Below are 27304 nucleotides of genomic sequence, written 5' to 3'. Positions count from 1 at the left end.
CTGTATTGTCAGGCTTGTGGGATCTTAGTTCCCCAACCAGGGACAGAACTTAGACCCGCTGTAGTGAGAGTGCAGAGTCCTAATCACTGGTCTGCCAGGATATCCTCATGAATTTCCTATCAATGATTATGCCAGAAAAGAGTCTCTCATGAACCACAAATAACCAAATAATAATTCAAGAACATATCATCAGGAAAAACTTGGCCTAAGCATGAATTAAATGAGATCTCTGCATACCTTAAAAACTCTAAATCGATTCTAGAAGCTAAATAAATCAATATTAGCTTAAAATTAAACTGATATTTCTAGACAAGTATGTCCTTCAAAAGCAAAAATTTTCCTTACTATTCTAGAAATAAGATTGCTATAAAAACCCATAACATGGTAGAAACTCTCAGTGCCCAGCAAACTTATAAACGTTAAATAAAAATGAATGATTGGAGATGAACTTTGTAACTTCTAAAAAGAGTAATAGTTATTGTAGTATAAAAAAGAAAGTTAGCTTATCTTCAAAATCTTCTTAAGGCAAAGGAAACACAGAAAGAAAGTATAATGCATATTTCCTTATCAAAAAAGCATTTCTTCTTATCAGCAATAATTGTAGTTAAAAGAGCAAAAATAAAATGCAGTATTGTATACTTGAAAGTTGCTGAGAGTAAATCTTAGGCATTCTCACAACAACGAAAAAAGGGAAAAAGGGAAAAAAAGAGAGACTGAGATTTAAGTGTGTGAGGTGATGGATGTGTTAATTACCTTAATCTTGGTAATCATTTCACAAAGCATATATGTACACTTTAAATACATACAATTATATTTGTCGATTATTCCCCAATAAAGTTGGGGGGACAGCAATAAAACATAAAATTCATGGATATTTAAAAACTTATTCAACTGTTATCATGCTGGGCAAGGAGGAGTAGAGGACAGTGATTACTGAACTCATTAAACATCTGATGTTGTCTATTTCTTTTGGAAATCAGTGTATTCAGGCTTAGGCCATTCCAACCAATGGCAGGCATAGAGATAATAAGAATCTTGGCATGTGAGTTCTTAGAATATCTCCTTTTTTTTTTTCTGAGGATGTCAGACTAGTCAGCAATATAGTTAGCAGTCTATAACAGGATGGAGAGAAAAAAGCAAGAGATTTAGATAATAAATAAACCAACCCAATTGTAGGAGCTACATATTTGTACATGGTTTCCATTTACCCAAAAGCAGAAAATGATTCCTCAAGAAATCATTAGGGCCAATTCCTATCTTCTTAGACATAAATATGTAACTCATTCAAGATAGATGGTTAGTTGTTCAGTCGCTCAGTATTGTCCGACTCTTTGCGACCCCATGGACTGCAGCATAACAGGCTTCCCTGTCCTTCACAATCTCCTGGAGTTTTCTCACTCCTGTCCATTGAATTGGTGATGCCATCCAACCATCTCAATCTCTGTCTCCCCCTTCTCCTCCTGCCTTCAATTCCCACCATCAGGGTCTTTTCCAATGAGCCAGCTTTTTGCATCAGGTGGCCAAAGTATTGGAGCTTCAGCTTCAACATCAGTCCTTCAGGGTTGATTTCCTTTAGGATTGACTGGTTTGATCTCCCTGATATCCAAGGGACTCTTAAGAGTCTTCTCCAGCACCACAGTTCAAAAGCATCAATCCTTCAGCGCTCAGCCTTCTTTATGGTCCAACTCTCACATCCATACATGGCTACAGGATAAACCATAGCTTTGACTATACAGACCTTTATCAGCAAAGTGATGTCTCTGCTTTTTTAATAAGCTGTCTAGGTTTGTCATAGCTTTTCTTCCAAGGAGTAAACATCTTTTAATTTTATGGCTGCAGTCACCATCCACAGTGATTTTGGAGCCCGAGAAAATAAAGTTTGTCACTGTTTCCATTTTTTCCCCCATCTATTTCCCATGAAGTGATGGGACCAGATGCCATGATCTTAGTTTTCTGAATGTTGATTTTTAAGCCAGTTTGTTCACTCTCCTCTTTGACCTTCATCAAGTGGCTCTTTAGTTCCTCTTCACTTTCTGCCACTATAGAGTGATGTTATCTGCATATCTGAGGTTACTGATATTTCTCCCAGCAATTTTGATTCCAGCTTGAGCTTCATGTAGCCTGGCATTTCACATTATGTGCTCTGCATATAAGTTAAATATGGAGGGTGACAATATACAGCCTTGATGTACTCCTTTCCCAATTTTGAACCAGTCTGTTGTTCCATGTTCAGTTCTAACTGTTGCTTCTTGACCTGCATACAGGTTACTTAGTCACCTCATTTTAAAAGATTTTCAAGGAAGAATATTCAACAATGATCTCTGCAGTCCAGTTCATCCTCCTCTTTCATCATTTTTAGAGGTAAAATGCTCTTTCCAGTCCATCCCTCTCTTTTATTACATGTCAGTAACATGGAAAGGTCTTCAACACTGTTTACCAACACCACGGCAAGAGCCTCTTAATCTTGTCTAAAATGCCCCCTTCCTCCCAAAACATAAATCTGACCATGTAAATTCATAAAACTTTTTTCATAGCCACTTACAAAATAAAGTTTAAATAAAGTTCACAATTCATACCCAAACTATTTTTACATCCTTGTCTCTGCTTGTTCCTACCTGTGCAGCCTCTGTGCCAGCCCAGCTACCCAACTCAACCCAAGAAAGTCTCCTTTCATATCTTTGCTCATACTTTCTTATTTTCTGGTATTACGTTTCCTTCATTCTTAACTGTTGACTGTACTTCAAGGCTCCTTGAAGTTTCTGGAGAATTTTCCACTCAAGGTGGTCTTACACCCCTTTGTTCTCTTACTACATTATAGAATTACTATAGTCTACCTTCAGTACTTCCCTGGACTTCCCTGGTGGCTCAGATGGTAAAGCGTCTGCCTACAATGCGGGAGACCTGGATTCGATCCCTGGCTTGGGAAGGTCTCCTGGAGAAGGAAATGGCAACCCACTCCAGTATTCTTGCCTGGGAAATCCCATGGATGGAGGAATCTGGTAGGCTGCAGTCCATGGGGTCGCAAAGAGTCGGACACGACTGAGCGACTTCACTCACCTTCAGTACATTTTCAAATAAATCTATTTGTAAGCTGCTTGAAGGCAGGGATAGTCTTATTTCCCCCCCTTTATGTCTTGGCATAGAGTTTGCACAGAAAAGCACTGAAATCTTTGCTAAGTTGTGCATATTTGTAGGCATATTTATCTAGATCTCTTTCTTTTGAAATGCAGTTAATTCCAGGGTGGGGGGAAAATTAGCACAAAATCTATAATAAAGGGAAGTTCACTAACAATTACACTCAACAGAAAGAGTGGCCTAGACATTTCTGTTCTTCCAGTCTTGCTACTTACTGGCGGTGGCCAGAGCAAGTCACAACGTCTCTGTGCAAATGGCTGCTATACTCCCAGGCAACAACTCTGTATCCCAGGCAGGAAGAAGATAAAGGGACAAGAGGAAACGCAAAAGCAAGAGAAGCAAGGGGCTTCCTCAGCTTTTTTGAGAAGAGACATTTCTTCCAGTGACTTCACCTTACACCTTCCTGGCCAGAACTCTGTATTATGGCTACCTAACTGCAGGTCTGTCTATGAAGGCAAGTGTTTTCAGCTGGGCACATGGCTGCTGTGGACAAAATCAAGGTTCTGCAAGTAAGAAATAAAGTGAAATGGATGCCGATATACAATAAGTAGAGCCTGTCACAACTTACAAGGAAGATAGTGACATTGCTACTGAAAATACAGCATGAAAATGACAACAGTAAAACAAAGCTAGAGAACAGGACATCGAGTGCATGTAGACTACCAAGAGAAAAGCCTCACAAGACTGCATCAGTCACTGGGCGGAGAAGTGGCAGAGGAACGCCAGTGGAAAGTACTAGCTAATGTTTTTCTTTAGTACTGGGAAAGTGTAAGACATTTTGCTCACAGAATTCATATTACACCTAGTGGACTGTGGATATTCAACAATTAAAACCAAAGAAAAGTTTCTCACTTAGATCATGAGAAAGTGATCCTTAAAGACATTAGTCTAATGGATTACTCTGCCAAATAGGGCACAAAACGGAAGTGTTATGACAGAAAGCACTGTGACCTTTCTTTTTAAATTAATTTATGTTAACATTTATTTAACAAGCAATTATTGAGCATTTCTATGTGAAAAGTACCACGCCAGATTCTAGAGGCTAGAGGAGGAAGAACAATACAAAGTTGGATTAGATATTATCACTACCTGCAAAAGAGGTTATAATAAAGACAGAGAACATATATGAAGGCCTGGACCAGAAGGAGGGATGAGAGAGGGATGATGCTGTGAGGGCAGATTCCAAATAGGACCATGGGTGCTGGGCATCTGTTCCTCTAACACTGCCCCAGGGACAGCAGGAATAACCTTCCCAGGTCTGGCTGGTGTATTTTACAGGACATCCTGCCCTTATATATACTTATGTCACTGTGGACTCTTGTGTGCTCTCAGCGGTTAGTCAACACTTGCTTAATGTCACAAATAATAGCGTACTCGTTAAAAAAAAAAACAAAAACCCAATCAATGGCCTTTAATTTTAAAAAGTAACATGCTCAAACCAGCAAATTTAGAAATATGGAAACATACAAAGGAGAAAAACCCCATAATATCATAACCCAGAGAAAGCTACCATTAACATTTTGGTATATGCTCTTTCTGTACTGTTTTGTACCCTGCTTTTTACCTTTCATATATCATGAATATTTTCCTGTGACAATAATGACTCCTCTACTGACAACATGATTTTTAATGGTTGAACTGCAGTCCATCATATGGTGTACTGTAATTTATTAAACCAATTCCATGTAATTAGACATTTAGGTTGTTTCCAATTACTTGATGTTCTAGGAGCTGTACTGGCTTATTTCCTTAGAATAAACTTCTCAAAAGTGAAACTTCTGGGCCTAGAACTCTGCATGCACATTTTCAAGATTTTTGAAAAATAACTGTCTATTTTTAATTCTAAAAATAATAAATGTTCACTATATAAAATTTACAAATAAAATCAGGTCAAAAATATTTTGGTGAAGAACAATATAGTCTTTTTTCAATGCATATATGAAATACATATATTTCAGAAAGTAAGAGCTTATTATATGTACTGTCTTAAAGCCTTATATTTCCCCTTAAAGTATAAATATCTTCTGATAGCCATTGTTCTTTTATAAACATCACTTTTAATGGCTGCATATAATCCATTGTGTGGTAGTAGCTTAGACGTTTAACCTGGTTCTCAATTTTGTGCTTTTATAAACAAGTCTGCAATGAATACCCTTGAACATTTTTATGTATGTTTATTTTCTTAAAGTACACTTAAAGTTGAACTGCTAAATCAAAGGACATTTGCAATTACAGTTTTCGTTACCTTTTCTCCAAGCTTACCTCTGGAAAGATTGTACTAAGCAATATACCGTACACTTGCAGTGTGTGGCCACTTCCTACACTTTTGTCCAACACTGAGTATTTTCATTTATTGCTGCCCAACCATTTTCAGCCTGATAAATTCCAATTTATCTTTTAAGACATAATTCAAATAGCACCTCCTTGAGAGACCTTCTCTGAATACCGTTTCCTTTCCAGGTATAGTTACTGCTCCCCATACTGTGCTCTCACAACACCACTTATATTCCTCATTTTTAGTGCTTATAAGTAGTCAGATTATTTATTCAGATATTGTCTTTTCAGTTAGACTGCGTGCTTCTTGGAGGAAAAGGTCATGTCTAATTCACTGCCACAGTCCTAGTACCTAGCTCTGTCTGACACACACAAAGCAACAACGATGACTTGTTGGATGAATGTACAGATTACTGCCAGAACTTCCCATGTTTTCCTACAGAAAATGCTTCAAGCTTGTTTTCAGATTTTAATGCTTGATATAACATGCTATATAATAATCTATAGGTGTTATAAAAATAGGAAGTGTTCAAGATTTTTGATGTGTAATCTAGTGGGAAGTACTCATGGGAAACAGATGGGGAAACAGTGGAAACAGTGTCAGACTTTATTTTTTTGGGCTCCAAAATCACTGCAGATGGTGATCGCAGCCATGAAATTACAAGACGCTTACTCCTTGGAAGAAAAATTATGATCAACCTAGATAGCATATTGAAAAGCAGAGACATTACTTTGCCAACAAAGGTCCATCTAGTCAAGGCTATGGTTTTTCCAGTGGTCATGTATGGATGCGAGAGTTGGACTGTGAAGAAGGCTGAGCACCGAAGAATTGATGCTTTTGAACTGTGGTGTTGGAGAAGATTCTTGAGAGTCCCTTGGACTGCAAGGACATCCAACCAGTCCATTCTGAAGGAGATCAGCCCTGGGACTTCTTTGGAGGGAATGATGCTGAAGCTGAAACTCCAGTACTTTGGCCACCTCATGCGAAGAGTTGACTCATTGGAAAAGACTCTGATGCTGGGAGGGATTGGGGGCAGGAGGAGAAGGGGACGACAGAGGATGGCTGGATGGCATCACTGACTCGATGGACATGAGTGTGAGTGAACTCCGGGAGTTGGTGATGAACAGGGAGGCCTAGCGTGCCGTGATTCATGGGGTCGCGAAGAGTCGGACATGACTGAGCAACTGAACTGAACTGAACTGAACTCATTAGTAATCTTTATAGAAGGAAAAACAAGTAAAATATGGGGAAATTTAAATATAATTACATCATACTAACGTTATAACATAACACTCTGCAATCTTTTCAAGTCTATAAAGCATCAAGAATTCCACCTTTACTATAAAAAACTTGAAGCAGGAACATCTTTGTATGTACATCTTGCTCTTCCTTCCTAGAAGTGTCCTGATAATGGAGAGGGATGCATTTGTTTACATTAGTATGGGTCAGACTAATTAGGATGCCTGTCAAAATCTTCCTGTCCCATATTCCTGAAACTTTGATAAGTTCATTTATTTCAAACCCAGGGCAACAGAGAAGATAAAAACAAAAGGAATTATCATAGCTTGTGGGAAAATCTACAGGTCAAATGACTCAGGCTCTTCAATCTCCTGGAGCTTTAGAATTATTGGCAACAGAATTTTAAGGTCGTCTCTCATCGGAATTGTTTTTCTGCAAACTCAGCATCCCTGTGAGTGAAGAACTAATTTTGTTTTAAATGGTTTATCTAGACCAAATTTAAACACTTGGACATTACAGGTTACAATATCAGCATTCCTTTTATGTTTGAAATTTTTTTTAATGTTTGTTTTCATTCTTCTATTGATTGTAGATTAGAACTCAGAGTAGGAAATTAACAATATGTTCAATTGTTTCTCCTCAGTTTTCCTAGATTGAGCACTATCAAAATTTACAGAACACTAGGAACTTATGATAAAGCTCTTTAATCCAAAATACTTTCTTTCCAAAGAACCATTTTAAGTGATGACCATAATGTGAGTGATAAGAAAACTGAATGGGTAAAGGGTTTATAGCCATTTGGAACGGACCATTAGGGTCAATACAGAAAAGAGCAACTGCGTAATTCTTTTTCTTCTTTTTTAAAATTTAACTATGCATTTTCCAAAGTGACAGCTAAAAATATTATGGAATGCTCTTTCAATATAAGTACAGAAAAGCATAAATTCAAGAGACTAAGTGGTAGACCAGAAAATAAATCACAGTTCTTAGATTGGGGTTCTAATGCATCTGCAGTTGATTTTTTAAAAATCTGGCCCATGTAGAAAATTTTGCCTTGTAAATCTCTTTTAATCTACATGTTGCCCTTCATCCCTTACTTTTCCTTATAATTTATCTGTTGAAAAATCTAGGCTTTTTAATTGTTAGAATTTCCTACTGTCAGCACTTTGCTAATTGCATACTCACAGGGAAGTTCAACAGGTTCTGTCCTTTCCCCCCTGCAAATTGGTAGTTGGACCCAGAGACTCAATGACTCATGTTTGCCGTTTTTATGTCTGTTTCTTAATTTGAAACCACACATGAAAGTATTGCAGCTCACTGGGATGTCTGTACTTATTACTGCAGAAGGAGCAGAGGCTAAGAATAAGCATGGAAAGAGTGTGCTCAGAGAACTCAGACCCTGCAATTGCCCAGCTTCTGGTCTGAGCATGTGGGATGCATGATCTCGGACAAACCTCAAGCTCAAGCTTTCTCACTTATAAGACAAAGATACCACTCACCTCATGAGACTGCTATGAGGGTTAAATGGAGCAACACATTCAAACAAGATTTTTAAACTGTAAAGTGCTATAAAATCATGCAAGTTAGTGTCATCGTTACTCATTACCAGGGACTTAAATAGTTTTATAATAAAAGTTTTAAATGTCTTGGAGAATTAATTTCTTAAGAAAGATTAGATATGGCATTGACACAAAAAAAGGAGATGATTTATTGACTTAATGAATACTTGTGAAGGAATAAATGACAGCCTCCCAGCCCTGCCCAGAAACTTATAGCCGAATGACTCAGGAGCGCTGAGTTCTGTAGGATGAGAGCTTGTAAGCTTCTAGCATACACAAACATCACAGTACCATTTAAACAACTCACTCCAAAGCCACTCATCAAAACGTCAAGTAATGATTTATAACAGGTGAATACTGAAAAAAATGCTGATTTTTATTTACCTTTCAATCTGTGCAAATCCATTAACTATGGATTCTAATGCTCTTCTTCAAAGCACTTTGCCAGGTCACTTCCCTTCTTCCACTCCACATCCTGTTTTCTCTGGGCTTCTCACATAAATTTACTTGAGGGTCCTTCTGCCTATTCACCTACCTCACACCTCTGACCTTCTCCTCAGCCACAGCCAATGTCTGAGCCTTTTTTTCTTTTTTCTCTTGCCCACCCAACTTATGTCCAATCCATCTTTCAAGAAGTTTCTGAAATACTATTTCCAGGTTGTCTTGGCCATGTGGTTAAGAAGAAGCCATTCTGAGTTTCATTCTCCTATATGGAATCCACTAGCTACACAAAGCCATTTATTTATTTTTAATTTTTTAAAATTAACTTTTTACTGGAGTACAAGTTGCTTTACAATGTTGTGCTAGTTTCTGCTGTACAGTAAAGTGAATCAGTTATACGTACACATAAATCCACTCTTTTTTTAGATTTCCTTCCCATTTAGGTCATCACAGATCACTAAATAGAGTTCCCAGTGCTAAATAGTAGGTTCTCATTAGTTATCTCTTTTATATACAGTGGACCAATCTCCAATTTGTCCCACCCCTACTACATGAAACCACTTGCTGCTGCTGCTGCTGCTGCGTCACTTCAGTCGTGTCCGACTCTGTGCAACCCCATAGACGGCAGCCCACCAGGCTCCTCTGTCCCTGGGATTCTCTAGGCAAGAACACTGGAGTGGGTTGCCGTTTCCTTCTCCAACATGAAACCACTTAGATTAACCAAAAATATATATATTTTTGGCCACGCTGCATAGCTTGCACGATCTTAGTTCCACAACCAGGGATTGAACCCACACCCTCAGCAGTGAAAGTGCAAAGTCCTAACCACTTAACTGCCAGGGAAATCCCTAATTTAGCCTCAGTCTTACTAGTCACGTTTTCAAGTACTCGGTAGTTACATATGTAGTGGCTCTACTATTGCACAGGGTAAATATTATAGGACACTCCCATTATTGCAGAAAGTTTATTGGATAGCACTGTGCTGCAGCCCATTTCCTCTCCCTCTTCTATACAGTCTTGGAAGACAATGTGGAAGAAATATAAGCTTTGAAATTAGATGCTCTTTAGCTTTTGAATATTGGACTTTAAAGTGACTATATGAAACTGTCTCCGCACAATGCCTATCAGAGGGTAAGTGCTCAGTGAATGGTAGCCATTAATACAATACTGCTTTCCCAAGTAATTCCAGAATCTCTAATTTTCCTTTTAGCAGTGTATATAAGAATCTGGAGAAGCAACAGCAAATGTTACTTCCTTTTCTGCAAGGCTGTGTGGCATATTCGAAAAGTTATGGACTTTGAATTTATATAGACTTATTCAAACCCTCCTCTGCCACTTTATTATCTTAGGACCTTGAGCAAATTAATCTCTGGTGCTCAGTTTCTTCATCTGTAATATGGGAACAATAATATCTACACTGCACAGTAGTAATGATGATTAGAGATAATGTATGTAAAATACTATGTCTCGCATATGGTAGACATTCAAGAAATTTATTGTAGAAAGCAGGTACTAATAATTCACCTTATAGAGTGCCATGTACTCAACATAGTTGCATACTAAGTGATTGTTGCTGTTGGTAATGAAGGTCAGGCTAGTAAATCTTTTGTAGGATGACGTTTTGCATTGTTTAAAGAGTTTTCCCTCAGTAGGGCTTTCTCTAGTATTCCTACAATGCAGCTAAACTAAAGTTTTTCTCTATGGTATTATTAATTCCGTTCATAATAGTTCTCTTAAATTTATATAAGGAAAAAAATGAGTATTCACAATCATCAGACAGGCTTTAATTTACCATTATCCAGTAGCTTTTACTACTACAAAGACACTTACAGAGTGGCATGCTGGATTGGAATTGCAAAGACTGGCATGAAGAACGGTCACCATCACTGCCACCAATGAAGGCTGCAGCTTAAAATTTTGCCCAGACAGCAAGTCTGAAATTTCTGCCTCCAGAGAAAAACTTAAAAAAAAATCACAGTATTTTTAAAAACAGAGATTTAATGCATATATGAAAAATTGGAGGGCAGAAGGAAGGAGAAGGAAGCATTTTGTATATTTAGATCCTCTTACAAATTCATGCTGCCAGGAGAAGTGCAAACAAGAATTGAGTCACTCTTGTTTCCAGTAGTTGGTACTCCCTAAGTGAGAGCACATTTCAAGCAGTTGGTCTACCGGCTTGCTATGTCTTGTTCCTTCATCTGCTAGAATGCTTGTGGGTCTTCTAAAATATCCTTGGAGGAGTAGGTGGAAAGTGGTGAATCAGTTTAGTATCTAGTCACTCCCCAGGGGAAAAAAAAAAGAGTGACCAAGTAACCAAATAAAGAGAGCTATGAGTTCAATAACCAAGATCATTCCATGGCATGGATTCTGTTATCATTGAGCATAATTCCTTTATCTCTTAGAGACAATCAACCTTCAGCCAGGGGAGTGTAACCTTAAAACGTCATAACTCAGTTTAACATAGTGTTAAAGTTTGGGGTGATATTTGTCAGTGCTGGGGCTGATACAATCAGTCTGAGGGAACCTAGAACAAAGAGTGGTGGGTGAAGAGCATGTCACCTCTGTGCACATTTGTTTCCTTGATGAACAAGGAACTATTAGCTGCAGAGAAAGCATTATCTAGGTGAAGAATGATGCTGATTATTTTAGTTGCCTCTCCTGAAATTGTGGGGTAGAACAGAGGGTCTCAGTGAGTTAAGCAGCAGGTTTTTTACTGTGATGCTGAGGATTTTTTTTTAATTAAGTTTAATTTGGAAGGGTATATAGACACATAGCTCTTCTTCAACAGAAACCAGAAATCAATTTGAGATATAGACCTCTTTTTAACCTCTGCTCTTACTTCATTAAATCAAAAAGTTTTACAGTACTGAATCATATAAGACTTTAAAAAGTCTAAAGTCTTAAACAATTAGTGTTGGGTTAAACAATAGATTTTATACAAAGTTCAAGAAGAACTTGTTAATAAAACATCTGAAGGGGGAAATAATATATTCATTGAGCATGTAGCTTTCTGAAGGAGCGTGCACCATCTTCAAATTTTAATTCTCAATAAATTTAAACTTCAATTGTGAACTTCTATATAAAATATTATTTCTAAATTCATCTTCTCAATAAAGTTGTTTACCACTTAACAGAGTCTTGCCATGTTATGTTTTAAATTAATAATTGCTCTCATTGCTCTAAGTAGAAATGTAACCCGTAAAGCATTAAAAAAAAACTACTCATAATTTTAGTTTGCTCTTAAAACTACAAGTATTTTAAATTACATTTGTTATTTCAAAATATTTTTCTTTAATTTCACCATTAGGCAGAGTTCATGATATTATTACATCTTTAAATAATTTATAACTTTTATAAAAGAATAACAATGTTAACTCTTCTTTGAATGCAGATTTTCTGGTTTTAGATGTAAATTTTTCTTTTTATTTTTGCTGAATATTTTTATTATTTCTTTTCACATGTCTGGATCTGCTCGATTATAGACATATAATTTAAGTTAGCATCTTAGAAATCCAGGAACTTTCATACAACAAACTCATTAAAATATATTTCAGAATCTGACTCAGATAACAACATAAAATATCCACTTTTATCATTTAAAAAATGACCAGCATATTTCATTTTAAAAGGATAGTAAAAGTTTCTTAATCAAAAACTTCTTAGAGGTCTTTTACCACATGGATTTACTGCAAACTTGCTGTATCTGCCAGGCCAGTAAACCTGCCATCCCCTTTAGTCAATATCTCACATTGAGATGCCATGTTTTAAGAATCTTCCTGATCGGGTAAATATTATAGAATATATTCTTTTCTAACCCTATAGACATACCTTTCAAGGGCACATTTATAAGAGCTGGAAGGACAGGGGAAAAATAAAACCCACACTGCTTTTTAGAGTTTTAAAACATTCTTTATTGGAATTTCAATAATTCATTTAGCAGAGTGTGCAAAAATTTTTATAGAAATCTTTTCTTAATTTTACACTTTTGCCATATATTGAAAATCATATTTAATATGGTCTTATATCTTTTAGACTGAAAAACAGAATATGTTAGAATTTGTCAGTGATAACTTGGGTAAGAGTTTAAAGAAAATTATAACTAAATCAGAACTCAGTTTTTACCTATTCCATATAGGAGAAGTAAACAAAGTCGTGAAAGTTCTTCCTAGTTCTGATTTCTGTAGTGCTAGACCAGGATCCCTGCAACACTCTGGACAGTGATTCATACTGTAACAGTCGTAACAGCAACACTAGTAACAATCATAAGTGAACTGTAAAATGTGCTGTAAATACTAACTGTTAGAATTAACCTGTGCAATTCCAGAAATTTCTCCTTAACTAACTTCTTAAAAAGAGTATAAGAAACAACAAAAACGCTAAGGAAGGCCACCACCAGAAACAAAATGTAAACATCCTAAAAGTTTATAAATTTATGTACCTTCGCAAGTTAGTCTGCATTTATTTTTGCTAGACATATTTAGTGTAGTAACCTAGCCTTCTTAACTAAACTGAAATTAATATCAATTTTTCCAACAGTTGTGCTAAATTTCTTTGCACCCAGTATGCAAAGTCCTTATTCATACATGTACCTTTCTCTCTCATTTAGATAAAGCTGGGACTTCTTATATAGCTGAAAAATGTCTTTCCACTGGTAAGACAAGTTATATATATTGTCTCTTAACATGAAATGAAACATATCTTTTTAAAAGTTAATATATATTTAGAATTAAACTATATTATGATTTGATAATTTATCTGTGGAACAACTATAAAAGCAGTGAAAAGTTGTTTTTTTGGAAACCAGGATTTAAAAAAGTGAAAAAGACAGTAGGTTTCTCTGGCTCCTTTTTATGTCTTATCCTAAATTAAAAGGGTATTTTAAAGAATTCTAAATTAAGAGAGAAACACTTAAAAACAACATTATCAAATTTAAATAAATTTGTTATTCTTGAAGAAACAACATGCAAAGGATTTCACACAACAAGCTCCTTGAATTGACCTGGTGTTCCTTAGAAAAATTCAGAAAAAATTCTTGCTTTACAACTGAAAGCATTTGTAATACGGAGTGAAAAAGCAAGGAAGAAGTAAGTAACCTGCCTATTCTCAGCTTTAAAGATATGACAAGGAAAATAAAAATTATTTATAATGACATTTAATAAGAACTCAGATGAGGTTTTCTAGGAAAATCTCTTCTATCCTATACTTTGACAATGATCACAAAACTCCAACAAACCTTCTGACACCTCCTTATAGCTACAAAGCCAAATATTTGCAAACAGTTTCTATATTACAATGTATTAACTGTAACCATCCAACAAATTGGCTGTTTTAATTTCCCTAATTTTAATGCTAAAAGCAAGAATACAAAATCTTAAACTGATTAATGAATTTGAGTTAATAAACAGTTTTTCTAAAATGAATCTTTTTCCAAAAGCCAAGTAAACACTTATCTTGAAGTAAGAAAGCTACACTTAAAAGGGCTCTGTGAAAATATATATGCTTAATCTAAAATCAATAGTTCAAAGAACATGTACCTAAGAGCAGTTGTAATTTTTTGATGACCAAACTAATTGAAACAGACACAGGTATAGCTAAAGGCCATTATCTGCATCTCTACTCATAATTATAAGAATGTTCCAAAGTTTTAAAGAAACTCCACAATTTAGTCTGTCTCATGAAAAGTATGGCCTTAACATGAAAAAATCAGATCCAGCCTGAGAAACCTGACCACAGATTAGGAAATAGGGGTATATAAGATCCCTCAACCTGACTACAGATAAATCTCAAAAATGTTGTCATATTATTGTTTTTCTAAAAGTGTAAAAACTAGACTTTTACTATGAAGATCCATAAATGCTTTGTTATTAAGAGATTTCATCTTTAGGTTTGTTAAATTTTGTCTTTAGATATTCAGAGGAATGTCAATACTAAAAATTAATAAATAGCTGAGATTAAAATTATATTCGTACATCTTAAGGGAGAAGCACATAAAGTGAATTAATTTCCCTGTTTGAAAAAAACAATTATCATCTCTTCAAATGGGGGAGAAAAAAGAGAATCAGTCAAAACTACCAGTTCTCTATTTAATATTTAAATCATTATGCTATTCTTACTTATTTCACCTGTGTAAAACCCCTTCTCATCTTGTTCTGCTATGTTCACGCCACTCTTCTCTTGTACTTCCTCAGTGAATATAATATTAAATCCTCTCTTTTAAAATTAAAAATATTTAATATTAAAAATCAGGTCTCTAATTTATTTCTAGAGTTCTTAGAATTGCTAAACAGGACCCCATTTTTTTTTCATTAGAATGTGACTTGATCTCTCATAAAGGCAATCTACCTCAACCATTATTCAAGTTTTTCAAGTAGCTTAAAAAAAACTATTGAGGAGCAGTGTCTAACTTTAATCTTTTCACCTCCTGGATTGCCATGTAAGGCATATTAATAGCAACTCTTCATTGGTTCTTATCTCTAGACCAACTATTCCAAGGAAGAACAGAAATGTTACTTTTAATGGCCTCCTAGAAAAACAATTTTGTGCTACATGTAGAAGTTTTTTCCATAGGCAATACACTTGGATTCATCTGCATGCCAGTTCAATCTTCCCTTCATCTGTTTGCTACTTACTAGACATTTATGTAAATATATCTGAAATTCACAGAAGGAATGCTACAATAATATATTATAAAACTAATAAATTAATTTGTTATAGGAGATATAGGATATCTGTTTAAATCTGTTAGAAATGCTAACAATATCCATTTTTAATGAAAAAGAAAAAAGTACCTGCAAATTTGGTTTAAAATTCATATTCAAGCCTCCTTCATTTATTTAGGAATATAAACCCTCAAGATTATGGTTTTATTTGTCCTCCTCCTGACTTGTGTAATAAGCATATACTGAAATGACAGTTGTTAAGAAATTAATATCTTTTAGGTTTTAGGGCATTAATAAAAGAATAGGAACTTCTCAGATCTGAGTATGTGTTTGTGCTCGAACATATATATATATATATATATATATACACATACACACATACATACACATATACAATATATATGTATATATATGTGTGTGTGTGTAGTTTTTATATGTAGTAGTCTATAATTTTTAAATTCTTGGATTCACTCCCTATATTCACATATTGAGAACTTATGTATCTTATAGCCTTGGACATCATTTAAAACAAAACAATCCAGAAAAGTTCAAAAGTAATATTTTCTTTTACCACAAGAGGGGGCTAGAGAATTCTAATCTCTTCTAAGGTCTATAAAACCCTTTTAACTGCTACTTTATAGACATTCAATTACAACAGGCCATAATACATTAAGGCATTAAAATACACATATATCCCAACATATGCCAAAGCAAGCACTACACTAGTGTGCCCACCAGATGATCACCAACACCAACATCAAATAAACACTTAGGCGTCTTCAAGAGGTTTATATGAGATTTTACGCTTTAGTCAGCTCTTTTGGTTAGGTGAACCCTTCGGAATGGAAAATATCAAGGAATGTGATAAAACGCCCAAGAAGTGGAGAGTATGGCAGGAGAAGAGTGAAGTAAGGATTAAGAGAACTGAAATTTATGTAGTTTGGAAAAGTGAAGACTCGAGGGATGAATGTTCACAGTCTTTAAATATCTTCTAAAGGTAACAATATAAATGAATTAGGGGAATTATCCAGTCTCGGAAGATGGTATAGAAGAGAGCAATGGCCTGAAACTAAGGAAGGAAAAGTTTAGGTTAGACATGAAGAATAAATTAGTAATAATAGTTGGGCGGGAAATATGTCTTGCAAAGGAAGGATACAGAGCATAATGGCTATATTTGATAATTAATTAAATGAGATATTAGTAAGAATGATGTGAATTCATTAGAAGGGCTAGATTAGATAACTCAAGTGATTTTTTTCCCCTAAGCTGTGACAATCTCTAGGCCCAACTACGTACTTGGATATTCATAAATGTCTTTCAATGATGATAATGGTCATTTGTAGAAAGGAGTGCTCATGATCCCAGTTAACCCTATGTTTTTTTGATTAAAACAAAATCTGGAGTATTATTATGAAATAACATAATTACAAAATTAACCATTAAAATTATGCTTATCTCTTACAGAATTCCATTAAAATAAACTATACCATATAAGCTATACCCTAACAGCTCATAGAAATGGGTCCACAAATAATTGGCTAAAGGTTTCTATAAGTGAAAATTTTCCATGAAGGAACAACTCCCCTATAAATCCCAGTTTTACAAGCCAGAGAAACCACTTTGTATAATATTTCCCTCTAGACTAATGTATCTGGGTTTAAGCTACTTAGGGCCTAACATAAAAAAGCCTGTCACTCAAAGTCAGAAAGGCAGTGTAGAGCATAAGTGTAATTATAGTTTATGAATTCAACAATCTTCCCATAGTAGACAATAATATTCTAGATTAACATGTTTCAGCATCGTTTTAAACAGCATTACTAACATTTACTTTTTACTTGAAAAGCCAGAGTTCTATGACAAAGCAAAAGAATTTATGGCTAGAAGAACAAAGATCACCAAAGCATGAAGAAATCACTCTAAATATACACTTACATATATATACAACAAAAATATATAAAACATAATGTATATTAAGTATAAATAAAATTTATGCCTATATAAATTAAGTATATGTATCTACATACTTGGCCTGAAAGTTTTATGCTTAAACAAAATTCTTTCACATTTAAGTGAATATTAAACTTTGAGATAAAAATGGTCAATGGCTTTGCAGCTTGAAGAAGAATGGTCTGCCTTTGACTCAGTTTTATATATGTATATATATATCAGATAACTATATTACATTAGCAACCAAAACACTGTATATCATTTTGCCACCACTGTAATGACCACACTAACAACTTCAATAATAACATACTAGGACTTTCATATTACCACTACACTCATTGACTCGTTTAGAATTTGGAGAGAAACAAAAAATATTTGAGGCAATATAAAAAAGCTTAATCTCATCAGCCAAATCACTCACTTAAAAATCAACTATTTACATTTTAAAATGGCCACTGTTACTTCACTACTAATTATAGTAGAAGCTCAATAAATGTTGACCTTTCAAAGAATGGGCTTTTGCTCATATTGCCAGTGTGGAAAAAATTTCTAAAATCACGTTGGCTACAGCAAAGGCCAAATCTTATCCTGACTGTCTTTCAAACTACTGTAAGTCCAACCAACTGTTTTTTTTTGTTTTTTTCCTGAAAACTCAGTCCTTCAAAATCAGCACTTGATTATGTACCATATACCTTATTGTGGGGGTGTTCAGTCTTCTCTCTTCAACTAGATGATTTACTTACTAACCAAAGGAATCGCACCTTATTTCTTTTTGTATCCTCCACGCATCATCTAAATTCATAACTGAATAAGGGCATTCAATATAGGAATTCAATAACTAACTCTTCATTGGCAGTCTATTAAAATCTATAACATGGACAAAAAAGCCAAAAAAGATAATGAATTAGTTCTCTGTCAAGTCAATTCAGAAACTAATTGTATGCTTTTCACAATTGTAATTGTCCGAATTTATGGAGCCCTTTGAAATTCTTTATAAAATACTGCTTCCAAATCATTCTGGGAAGATAACATACATAGGCCAGAGAGACACACATGTCTGAAGAACTTGACTAAAACTTCTGAAAAATAGCTTAATGCCCATGGTCAGGCAAAGCTATCTGGGTCCGCACTGAAAAGCATGCTGAGATCAGGCAGGTGAGGAAAGTACACGGTATGGGTCAGGGGAGGCTGTGCCCAGGTCTTGGTTTTCTTACTGATTCTGTCTTGCTGACCATAGGACCAGGCACTTCACCTTTTTAAAATGTAGTTTCCATTTTGGTAAAACAGAGATTAGATTGGGTGATTACCAAGTCTCTTCCATGTCTAAACTGCCATGGTTTTAATGTTAAAATGTGGGTTAAGTTTGCAAGGAGTTTTTCCTAGTGAAAGAGGCATTATGGAAGCTATCCAACAATCAACACATGCGAGAGTGCTTTACTAAAGCACTGGACAGAAGGTTAGAGTTTAAATACGCACCAACAGCCCAAACATGCTTGGCTGAAGAATGAAAAATGAGTAGTTCATAGACAGATAATTGTTATTGTTTTTTTTATTCTACACAAAACATGTATAATCCTTGGTAATCATTTGTTTAAGTTATATAAATTACTGTCAACTTTGAAGCCCAGTTTGTCATCTTCATCTGTGATTTATACCAGACTATATAAACGACATGATGTCTTAGATCTAATAAGACATTTATCTTCATGAAGGAGGCCACTGCAATCCTGAGTGACAGCTTACTTACCCTTATCACAGTTAACTCAACACTGAGTCCTTAATTTCTCCAAATGATCTGAAATCTGATGGACTCACCTGAAGCCAACAGAGACTTGTTCAGAAATCTACCATGCTCATGAAAGTATGTGTTTTACAGTAGGAATTTATTCTTTGACTCTCAAAACACAGACAGAGAAACCAGTTTTGTGCTCTTCCGCAGTGTACACTCTAAATACACAGACATAACTTCTGTTAGGTTTGACAGGAGTCATATGTCTTATTAAAGAAAAATATACCTGCAAGCAATAAAGATAAAAGCAAATAACTGAAGAATAAAAATAAAATGAGATAAATGCTTGTTTGAATGTATGTATGTTTATTTATATAATCATATATGGAAAGGGACTATTTGAGTCATTTCTATTATCATCATATAATAGAATAAAAAGGTACTAACAACCCTAAATATGTTCATATAGTTTATGTAATTTAAGAAAAATACACACGAAGAATGTAATGTGCTTGACCCCATCAGTGAGAAGGAAGCAAATGGCTTGCTGTTTTTAGGCCATTAACTCTTTCAACCTACTAGGTACCAATGACTGAACTTGCAATAGCTTTCTAACATTCCAAGTCAAGCAGCCATAAAACACACACATTTTCCTCCAAAGCTGTCAGCAGTATTCAGCCTAAGGTTTACCTAATCAGAGGGGTCACTTACCACTAATCACTGCATCATTAATTCACACATCCCATAAGTACTATAAGAAGTGCAGTTTATTTATTATGTGAAACAATATAATTTATATAGTAAAATCAGGCCTTACACACAACTCACAGCAATGAGGTCTCAAACTGGCTTGTGAACAAACATTTTTTTATCCTCACTGAATATAAAATCTATCAGGGGTACTATGAGTAGACTTGCTATGGTTTTTCCATTAGTCATGTGTGGAAAGTGAGGTGGACCATAAAGCAGGCTGAGCACTGAAGAATTGATGTTTTCAAATTATGGTACTGGTGAAGACTCTTGAGAGTCCCTTGGACAGCAAGGAGGTCAAACTAGTCAATTCTAAAGGAAATCAACCCTGAATATTCATTGGAAGGGATGATGCTGAAGCTAAGGCTCCAATACTTTGGCCACCTGATGCGAAGAGTCAGGGTCTTTTAAGACCCTGATGCTGGGAAAGATGGAGGGCAGGAGGAGAAGGGGGCAAGAGAGGATGAGATGGTTGAATGGCAACACCAACTCAACGGACATGAGTTTGAGCAAACTCGGGGAGGTAGTGAAGGACAGGGAAGCCTGGTGTGTTGCAGTCCATGGTGTCGCAAAGCGTTGGACACGACTGACTGGCTGAACAACAACAAATCCTCCAGTTATCATTACAAAACATTAAAAAATGTTTTTAAGAAGTGTTAAAAATAAGGCCATAAAAACTGATTTTCTTTATTTTAAAAATATTCTGTTTTTTAATATATCTTTCAGAAAAGGCATGGAGTTGAAAATGGCCACTACTGGTACATGAACAAGTCTACAATTTCTTTTAAGTCAAGTAGCATGTGGCACCCCACTCCAGTACTCTTGCCTGGAAAATCCCATGGACGGAGGAGCCTGGTAGGCTGTAGTCCATGAGGTCGCTAAGAGTCGGACACAACCGAGCAGCTTCACTTTCACTTTTCACTTTCATGCATTGGAGAAGGAAATGGCAACCCACTCCAGTGCTCTTGCCTGGAGAATCCCAGGGACGGTGAGCTTGGTGGGCTGCCGTCTATGGGGTTGCAAAGTCAGACATGACTGAAGCGACTTAGCAGTAGCAGTAGCAGCAGCATATAAATTGGCCTATAAAGGCTCTTCACTTAATCATTTTTACTCTTCTCCAATGATGGTTACAGGTTTTTACTTTTCCAATTCTACTTTTCATTTTGCTGGAGAACAAGAATGCTTTATAACCTTTAACATCCAGATGTAAAAATAAGTTCGAAAAACATTCTTCCTCATTTCTTCCCAGATATATCTGACCAATACCAGTTATTACCTTTTCTTTAATTAGAAGGTAATAATACATGATACATAATATTAATACATTATTACAGATTTCTGGTTTCTTCACTTAAAATCATTTTTAAAATTTTCTTCCAGAAGGAGTCACTATAACCTTTTATAGAACACTTTCCCTAACCCATCTTTAAAAAATTTATATATGTGTTGTTTAGTTGCTAAGTCATTTCTGGTTCTTGCAACCCCATGGACTGCAGCCTGCCAGGCTCCTCTGTCAATGAGATTTCCAAGGCAAGAATACTGGAGTGGGTTGCCATTTGCTTCTGCAAAAGATCTTCCCCATGCAGGGACTGAACCAGCATCTCCTGCCTTGGCAGGCAGAGTCTTTACCCCTGAGCCACCTGCGAAGTCCCATATATACACGGGGGTTCTTTGTAATTATATATCCATTGTATATTTTGCACAATGAGAGCAATCAGATTTTGAGCTTCATAGTTGGCTGGCTTTTGTAGTTACTGTATTGAATGCTTCATACTAAAAAATTTTTCCTTCAATACAGTAGAAACTATGTCTTCCTAAGTCTATAAATCTAAATTTTATTACTTGTTAGCAAGTTTTCATTCCTGATTATGGGGTTATGCTCTTGTTTGTAGGTATCACTCCATAGGCTATAGCCTGACATTCTCAGACTGAGGGCAGTTTACAAAGGAAGAGGGGAAGGAATTGTGATTAGGTAGCAACATGCTCTCATTTTTATGCATGGTTTAGCATGTAACCTTGGTTTTCATTTTATGCTGTCGCACCTGGTCAGGTTTCTATATTCTTCTAGATCTCTTTGTAGTTTTCGCAAAAGCATGACCCAAACACGACACGCACCATGGCTATTGCTTCTCATCACTGAAGTTATGGCCAAATGGATCAGACTGTGTCCTTGCATAACTGTACGTTTAGGATACTGATCTGGCTAGAGCTGGAAGGCAACCAAGCTGAAAAATTTTAGGACTGATCTTTCATTTTTCTAATAAAGATAAAAATTCCAAGTGTTTAAAATAATGTTACTATAAATAAAATTTTTTTAAATCTTTTGTTCCTAATGGATCACTGTAGCTATCTCATCAGCATTTATATCTGTCCATCTGTCAACATATTAATAGTGTGTTTTCCCAATGAGATAGTCAGCTCCATGAGGGCAAGGACTGTGTTTGACTTTTTACTGCCTAATAGCTTAGCTCAGCATTACCTTATAATCTCTAAATAAGTATTTGTTAAAATAATGAATAAATAGCATATCAAATGTTACTATTCTCTATAATGGTGTAATCTAGTAAAATAGGATATAAAGTTTACCTAAAATTTTAACATCTTTATCAGCATCTCTTTAATTTCACAAGAAATGTACATATCTTTATTTTTCAGGGGAAGGAAACAAACATTTATTGTGCCCATTATCCATCAGGCACTAGGCACTTTGCTAGATTCAATACTTTGCAGAAACATATCTTATCATCCTACAGTCAAATAAACAAGTCTATTCTTACCTATACTATTAACAGTGACACTTTGGGAATTCTTTCAACTTTAATGTGCTTTGGGATTTTCCAGGTAATAGGTTTATCTCTCAATGCTAATCACTTTCTTTAATTTCAACTATTTTTAATGAAAACATTTTAAATATATTATTTCCACTTAGAGGTCTTTCTGGCTTACTTACTGTGTTCTCAGTTGTGTTTGGGAAAGCTGGAAATACTAAGTGACCCATGGATTAATGAGGTACTATTGTTCTAATTCTGTCAAGCATTAGATTGATCAAAAAGAAACAAAACAAATTTTTTTGTTTTGCACTGTTAATTTTGTATAATTATTAATCAGCTACCAGTGTAATTATTAAGCTTTCAACCCAAATGATGTTTTTAGTGTAAAAACTTAGGTATTACTAATTGAGCTAGGATACAAAGCTCAAACAAAATAAACTGCTTCTGTGTGACTGAATCTATAGTTCTGTTTGGTGGTTATCAATTCAACGAAAATAAGAAAATACAAAATCACCAAAACGGCTAGATGAAATAAGAATTAATGACAAATTAAAAGGAGAAGGGAATGCAGGGATTATGAACACTTGGAAAATGCCAAAGTCGGAGGGAAATTTGCAAGAAAAATAAATACCAAGATCACAGACTAATAAAGAAAAATAAAGAATAATTTACCAACTTTAGTCCCAATCCCTAAGTGAATAATAAGCTTCCAATTTAATATTCAGTTTAGTAGCATTTCGACATCCCCCCAGCACACACACACTGCAAAGGCACAAGAGAGACTTTGATAAGATAACCATGTGCATCAATGATGATCAAACCTTCTGTTCAAGTGGCCAAATGCCAGAAGAGGCACAGTGAACTCCCACCCCTGGGATATCTGAGCCTGAGCCAGAAACCGGCAGCCACCATGCCAAATTTTTTATATTCGTGTATCTTAAAAATTCATATATATTTTGCATGCCACTATATTACATACCAATGTGTTTCTAATATAATGTTCATAAGGGTTGAATTATTTAACTCTTTCCATTCCCAAATCTTCAAATGAAATGGATGCAGATCCGGGAAGATCTGCATTATGGTCCTTGTGATTTTCCCTTCCCCTTAGACAACACCAATATGGTCAGAGAGATGTGAGTATGGGTAAAAATGGTATCCTATTATAATATGATAAGCTCAAGAGTCTCAAATAATCCTCAATATATCAATAATTCAATAATCATAAAACAATGCTCTTAATTCTCATGAACTTCACTGAAGCTAAAAAATATGAAAGAAGGTTAAACTGGGCCCTGCAATCTTAAAAAGGTCTCTTAGCTTTTCAGCTACAGTTCTTATAGAAAGATCGATAATGATGTCTTCCTGCTCCAATATGGAATTAGTGTCTCCCTAAGTACATTAACTTGAGAACTATTGAATTATCTAGGAGGATAGCACCACAATGAAACAAATAGTTGTTCTTTGCAAACGAGTGATTACCAATACAGAGAACCTTCTGAAGGCTGCTAGATTGAAAATGACCAAAGGCAAAGACCCAGGACAAAAAGTATAAAAGTTTGGTCATCCTAAAGATAGAAAGATGACACTCACCCTCATCCTGATAATCTGACAAAAAAGGTGCATCTGATGTAAAAGAAGGGCCATGAGTTCCACTGTGATTATCATCGGAGCTGTCCTGTCCAAGGTAATTTTCAGGTTGGTCTCCCCCTGAGGGACAAAAAAGAAAGAAACAAAGTCATACTTCTGATATCTTAATAAATGTCTTTGTAGATTCCTTCTAGAGGCCAGTGTTAGTCACTCAGTCTTGTCTGACTCTTTGCGACTCCATGGTCTGTCCATGGAATTCTCCAGGCAAGAATACTGGAGTGGGTTGCCATTCCCTTCTCCAGGGGATTTTCCCAACCCAGGGACTGAACCTGGGTCTCCTGCATTGCAGGTAGATTCTTTTCCATCTGAGCTCCCAGGGAAGCCCAGATTCCTTCTGGTATTTACCAAATATATCTATTAACATAAGAGAAACATATAAATAATTTATAGAACCAACCTACCTGGATGGGAAATTTTCCATTCAACTAACTAGAACTTAGAAACTGTTAAAGTGAGGAGACCTTTTGCCACCAGAAAGAAATTTCCCCATCACACTTAAAATGAAAACGTAGTTATAAAAATATCCCATTAATTACTGCCTTTACCCTGAATGCCTCTATTTCCAAATGAAATAGAATAAATTACACAAAGAGTTAAACTTCTATACATAATACAGTGCAGCAAAGTCAAGCAGAGAAGGCAATGGCAACCCACTCCAGTACTCTTGCCTGGAGAATCCCAGGGACGGAGCGGGGTGCGGAGCCTGGTGGGCTGCCGTCTATGGGGTCGCACAGAGTCGGACACGACTGAAGTGACTTAGCAGCAGCAGCAGCAGCAAGGTCAAGATTCTTTCCTTTGTTAAAAAATAAGAGATGTAAAATTTGGAGAGAATCTGGACTATTCCAATTTAAATCACTACTTGTTTTGCAATTTTAAGGAAGTTCTCTTTATAATTCTGGTTTACAGCCTATGCAACCACCTCTTAGGAATTCTAAAAACCCTAAGAAGGTAATATTTGTTCTGCAAAATTGCTTTGATGAAAGGTAATGTATATACAATTCTGAATAAGGCAATTAAAATAATGCTAATCTCTTTTGGGCGTTTTTGACACACTAGTGGATTATATTTTGTAGAAGTGGCCCATGCTATTACAACACTTTAAAAGGTTTAGAAAGAAGATGTTAGTTCATTCAGAAACCAGAAGAAAAGGCTCTGCACTGCAAATGGCTTTACTCAAAATCCCCCAAACAGAGGTACAGTCTGCTGATAAAAGGACACCAACAGCTGCTCAGTTCATTTCACAAACATGAAAAGGGGATTTTCAACTGAATTTAATATTATCTCAAATACTAATTTCCAAAGGAAATCACCAATGCTAATCTCAGTAAACACTGTAGAGTTTTGGCCCTGGATTTCAACTAGGGAGCAGTGAAACTGAACAACCTACATAGAATCTGTATTGCCTCACTTTAAAGGTTTATTTCCTACAATTAAACTAGAAGGATAGGGAGGATATAAAATGATTAAAAGTGGAAAGCTGTAGCCTTCTCTTTCCATAAATTAGATGATCATATCTAGATTCCTCTACAGATGCCCAATGATAGGTAGACATCCATAACTGAGTTGAACACCTGCAGATACAGGACTTTAAAAATAAACTGTGGAGTTTGTTGTGGAGAATAAAAGTAAAATGAAAACAAACAAACCCCTCACACAACAGTCACTGGCTAGAGTGGGAAGAAATGCTGTGTTTTACTAGGTTACTTGATCAAGATACAAAGCTTATAGTTCTGCTAAAGTACTACTGAGAAATTTCTATTATAAGCAGAAAAATCTCAAATACTGAACTGAGGACTAAAATCCTCAAATTTTACATCACTGCAAATCCACTGAAATGATATTATCAAGGCAATCTAAATGTATAGCCTGGCAGGCAACCTGAAAGTGAGCTGTGAGATTAAAGGAATTTAACATTTTTGAGTCAAACAAAGATCCAGTTAAAAAGTAGTCATATGGGTTGCCAAGCAAAATTTAGCATTTGTAGGACATAATGGGCATTATTTATCAACTGTCACTCCAGATTCAAAGTTTTCTGCTTGCTCCAGAAATCTGACAAATCCACTCTTACATATTCTAGCAGTCTAGGCTTTTTAAAAAAAAGCAAATCAGGAGGGGCTTTGCTTTGCTTTGCTTTGTTATTTTAAATGAGCTTTTAAGTTTTGGAATAGTTGTGGATTTATTCTAAGTATTGCAAAGATAGTACAAGGAGTTCCTACATACTGTTCAACCAATTTCCCCAATGTCAACTTTTTACATAACTAGTGTATACTTGTCAAAATCAAGAAATTAGCATTGATACACTGCTATTAACTAAACCACAGACCTTATTCAGATTACACCAGTTTTCCCACTAGTGTCCTTTTCCTGTCACAGGATCCAATTCAGTTATATTTAGAGCTTCCATTTTTAAAGTATTATCCAAAATACCTACCTGGATTTGGCATGCCTGGAGAATCCCATGGACAGAGAAGCCTGGCTGGCTATAGTTCATGGGGTCACAAAGAGCTGGACACGACTGAAGTGACTTAGCATGCATGCATGCATTATTAACTTCAGATGGAAAAGTCACTTCCATGTGATTCCTATGGTATCTAAACGTAGTTACTCCAGGTGAGCTTTTAACAGCTACCTCTGTGCTAAATACAAGACCATGACTCTGTAAAGTATACGACAACAAAGGTAAACAACTCAATGCAGGAAAAACAGAGCCTAGGTCAGTACTAAAAATGATTGCAGTGGGGGAAACATTTAAAAATATGTTTTACATCCAAGTGTAATTAGTTCCTGATGAGGGAAATGTAGCTGTAAGTGTTTTCAGTGTCATATCAAGTGGCCCAGCTCCCCTGGACACACACAGAAAAAAAGCCAGTGACATATAAATAGACACTCCCATGTAATTAAAATGATTACAATTATTCAAGATGCATGGGTGAAAAATTTTATAGAAGAACTAACAATTACTGTGGTCATTTTGGATTTGTTGAAGTTTAGAACATAATTTGTTCTTAAAACATAATCGCAAGTAATCTCTGGACTCATCTACAGCTCTTAGAATTGCAGTTACAAGTGGCCACAACCACAGTCCAGTGGGATCAGACGTAAATGATCACAAACCATAGTGACAGACATTTCCATTCAGTAGCTCTACA

At 35.7% G+C, this 27304-nt stretch overlaps 1 protein-coding gene across 1 annotated transcript in view; it reads right to left on the bottom strand.

Moving 5' to 3' along the window:
• The window catches only part of SKAP1 (src kinase associated phosphoprotein 1), a 305979-nt gene that overhangs the window by 184478 nt on the left and 94197 nt on the right, over positions 1–27304 (bottom strand). Inside the window, exon 4 of the mRNA XM_027517749.1 lies at positions 24099–24215. Within this exon, the coding sequence (XP_027373550.1) occupies positions 24099–24215 (117 nt within the window). The remainder of the gene's footprint in view (positions 1–24098; positions 24216–27304) is intronic.

The sequence above is a fragment of the Bos indicus x Bos taurus genome, chromosome 19, assembly GCF_003369695.1.
Source record: "Bos indicus x Bos taurus breed Angus x Brahman F1 hybrid chromosome 19, Bos_hybrid_MaternalHap_v2.0, whole genome shotgun sequence".
NCBI classification, from domain to species: Eukaryota; Metazoa; Chordata; class Mammalia; order Artiodactyla; family Bovidae; genus Bos; species Bos indicus x Bos taurus.
This window is presented reverse-complemented; position numbering and strand designations above follow the sequence as displayed.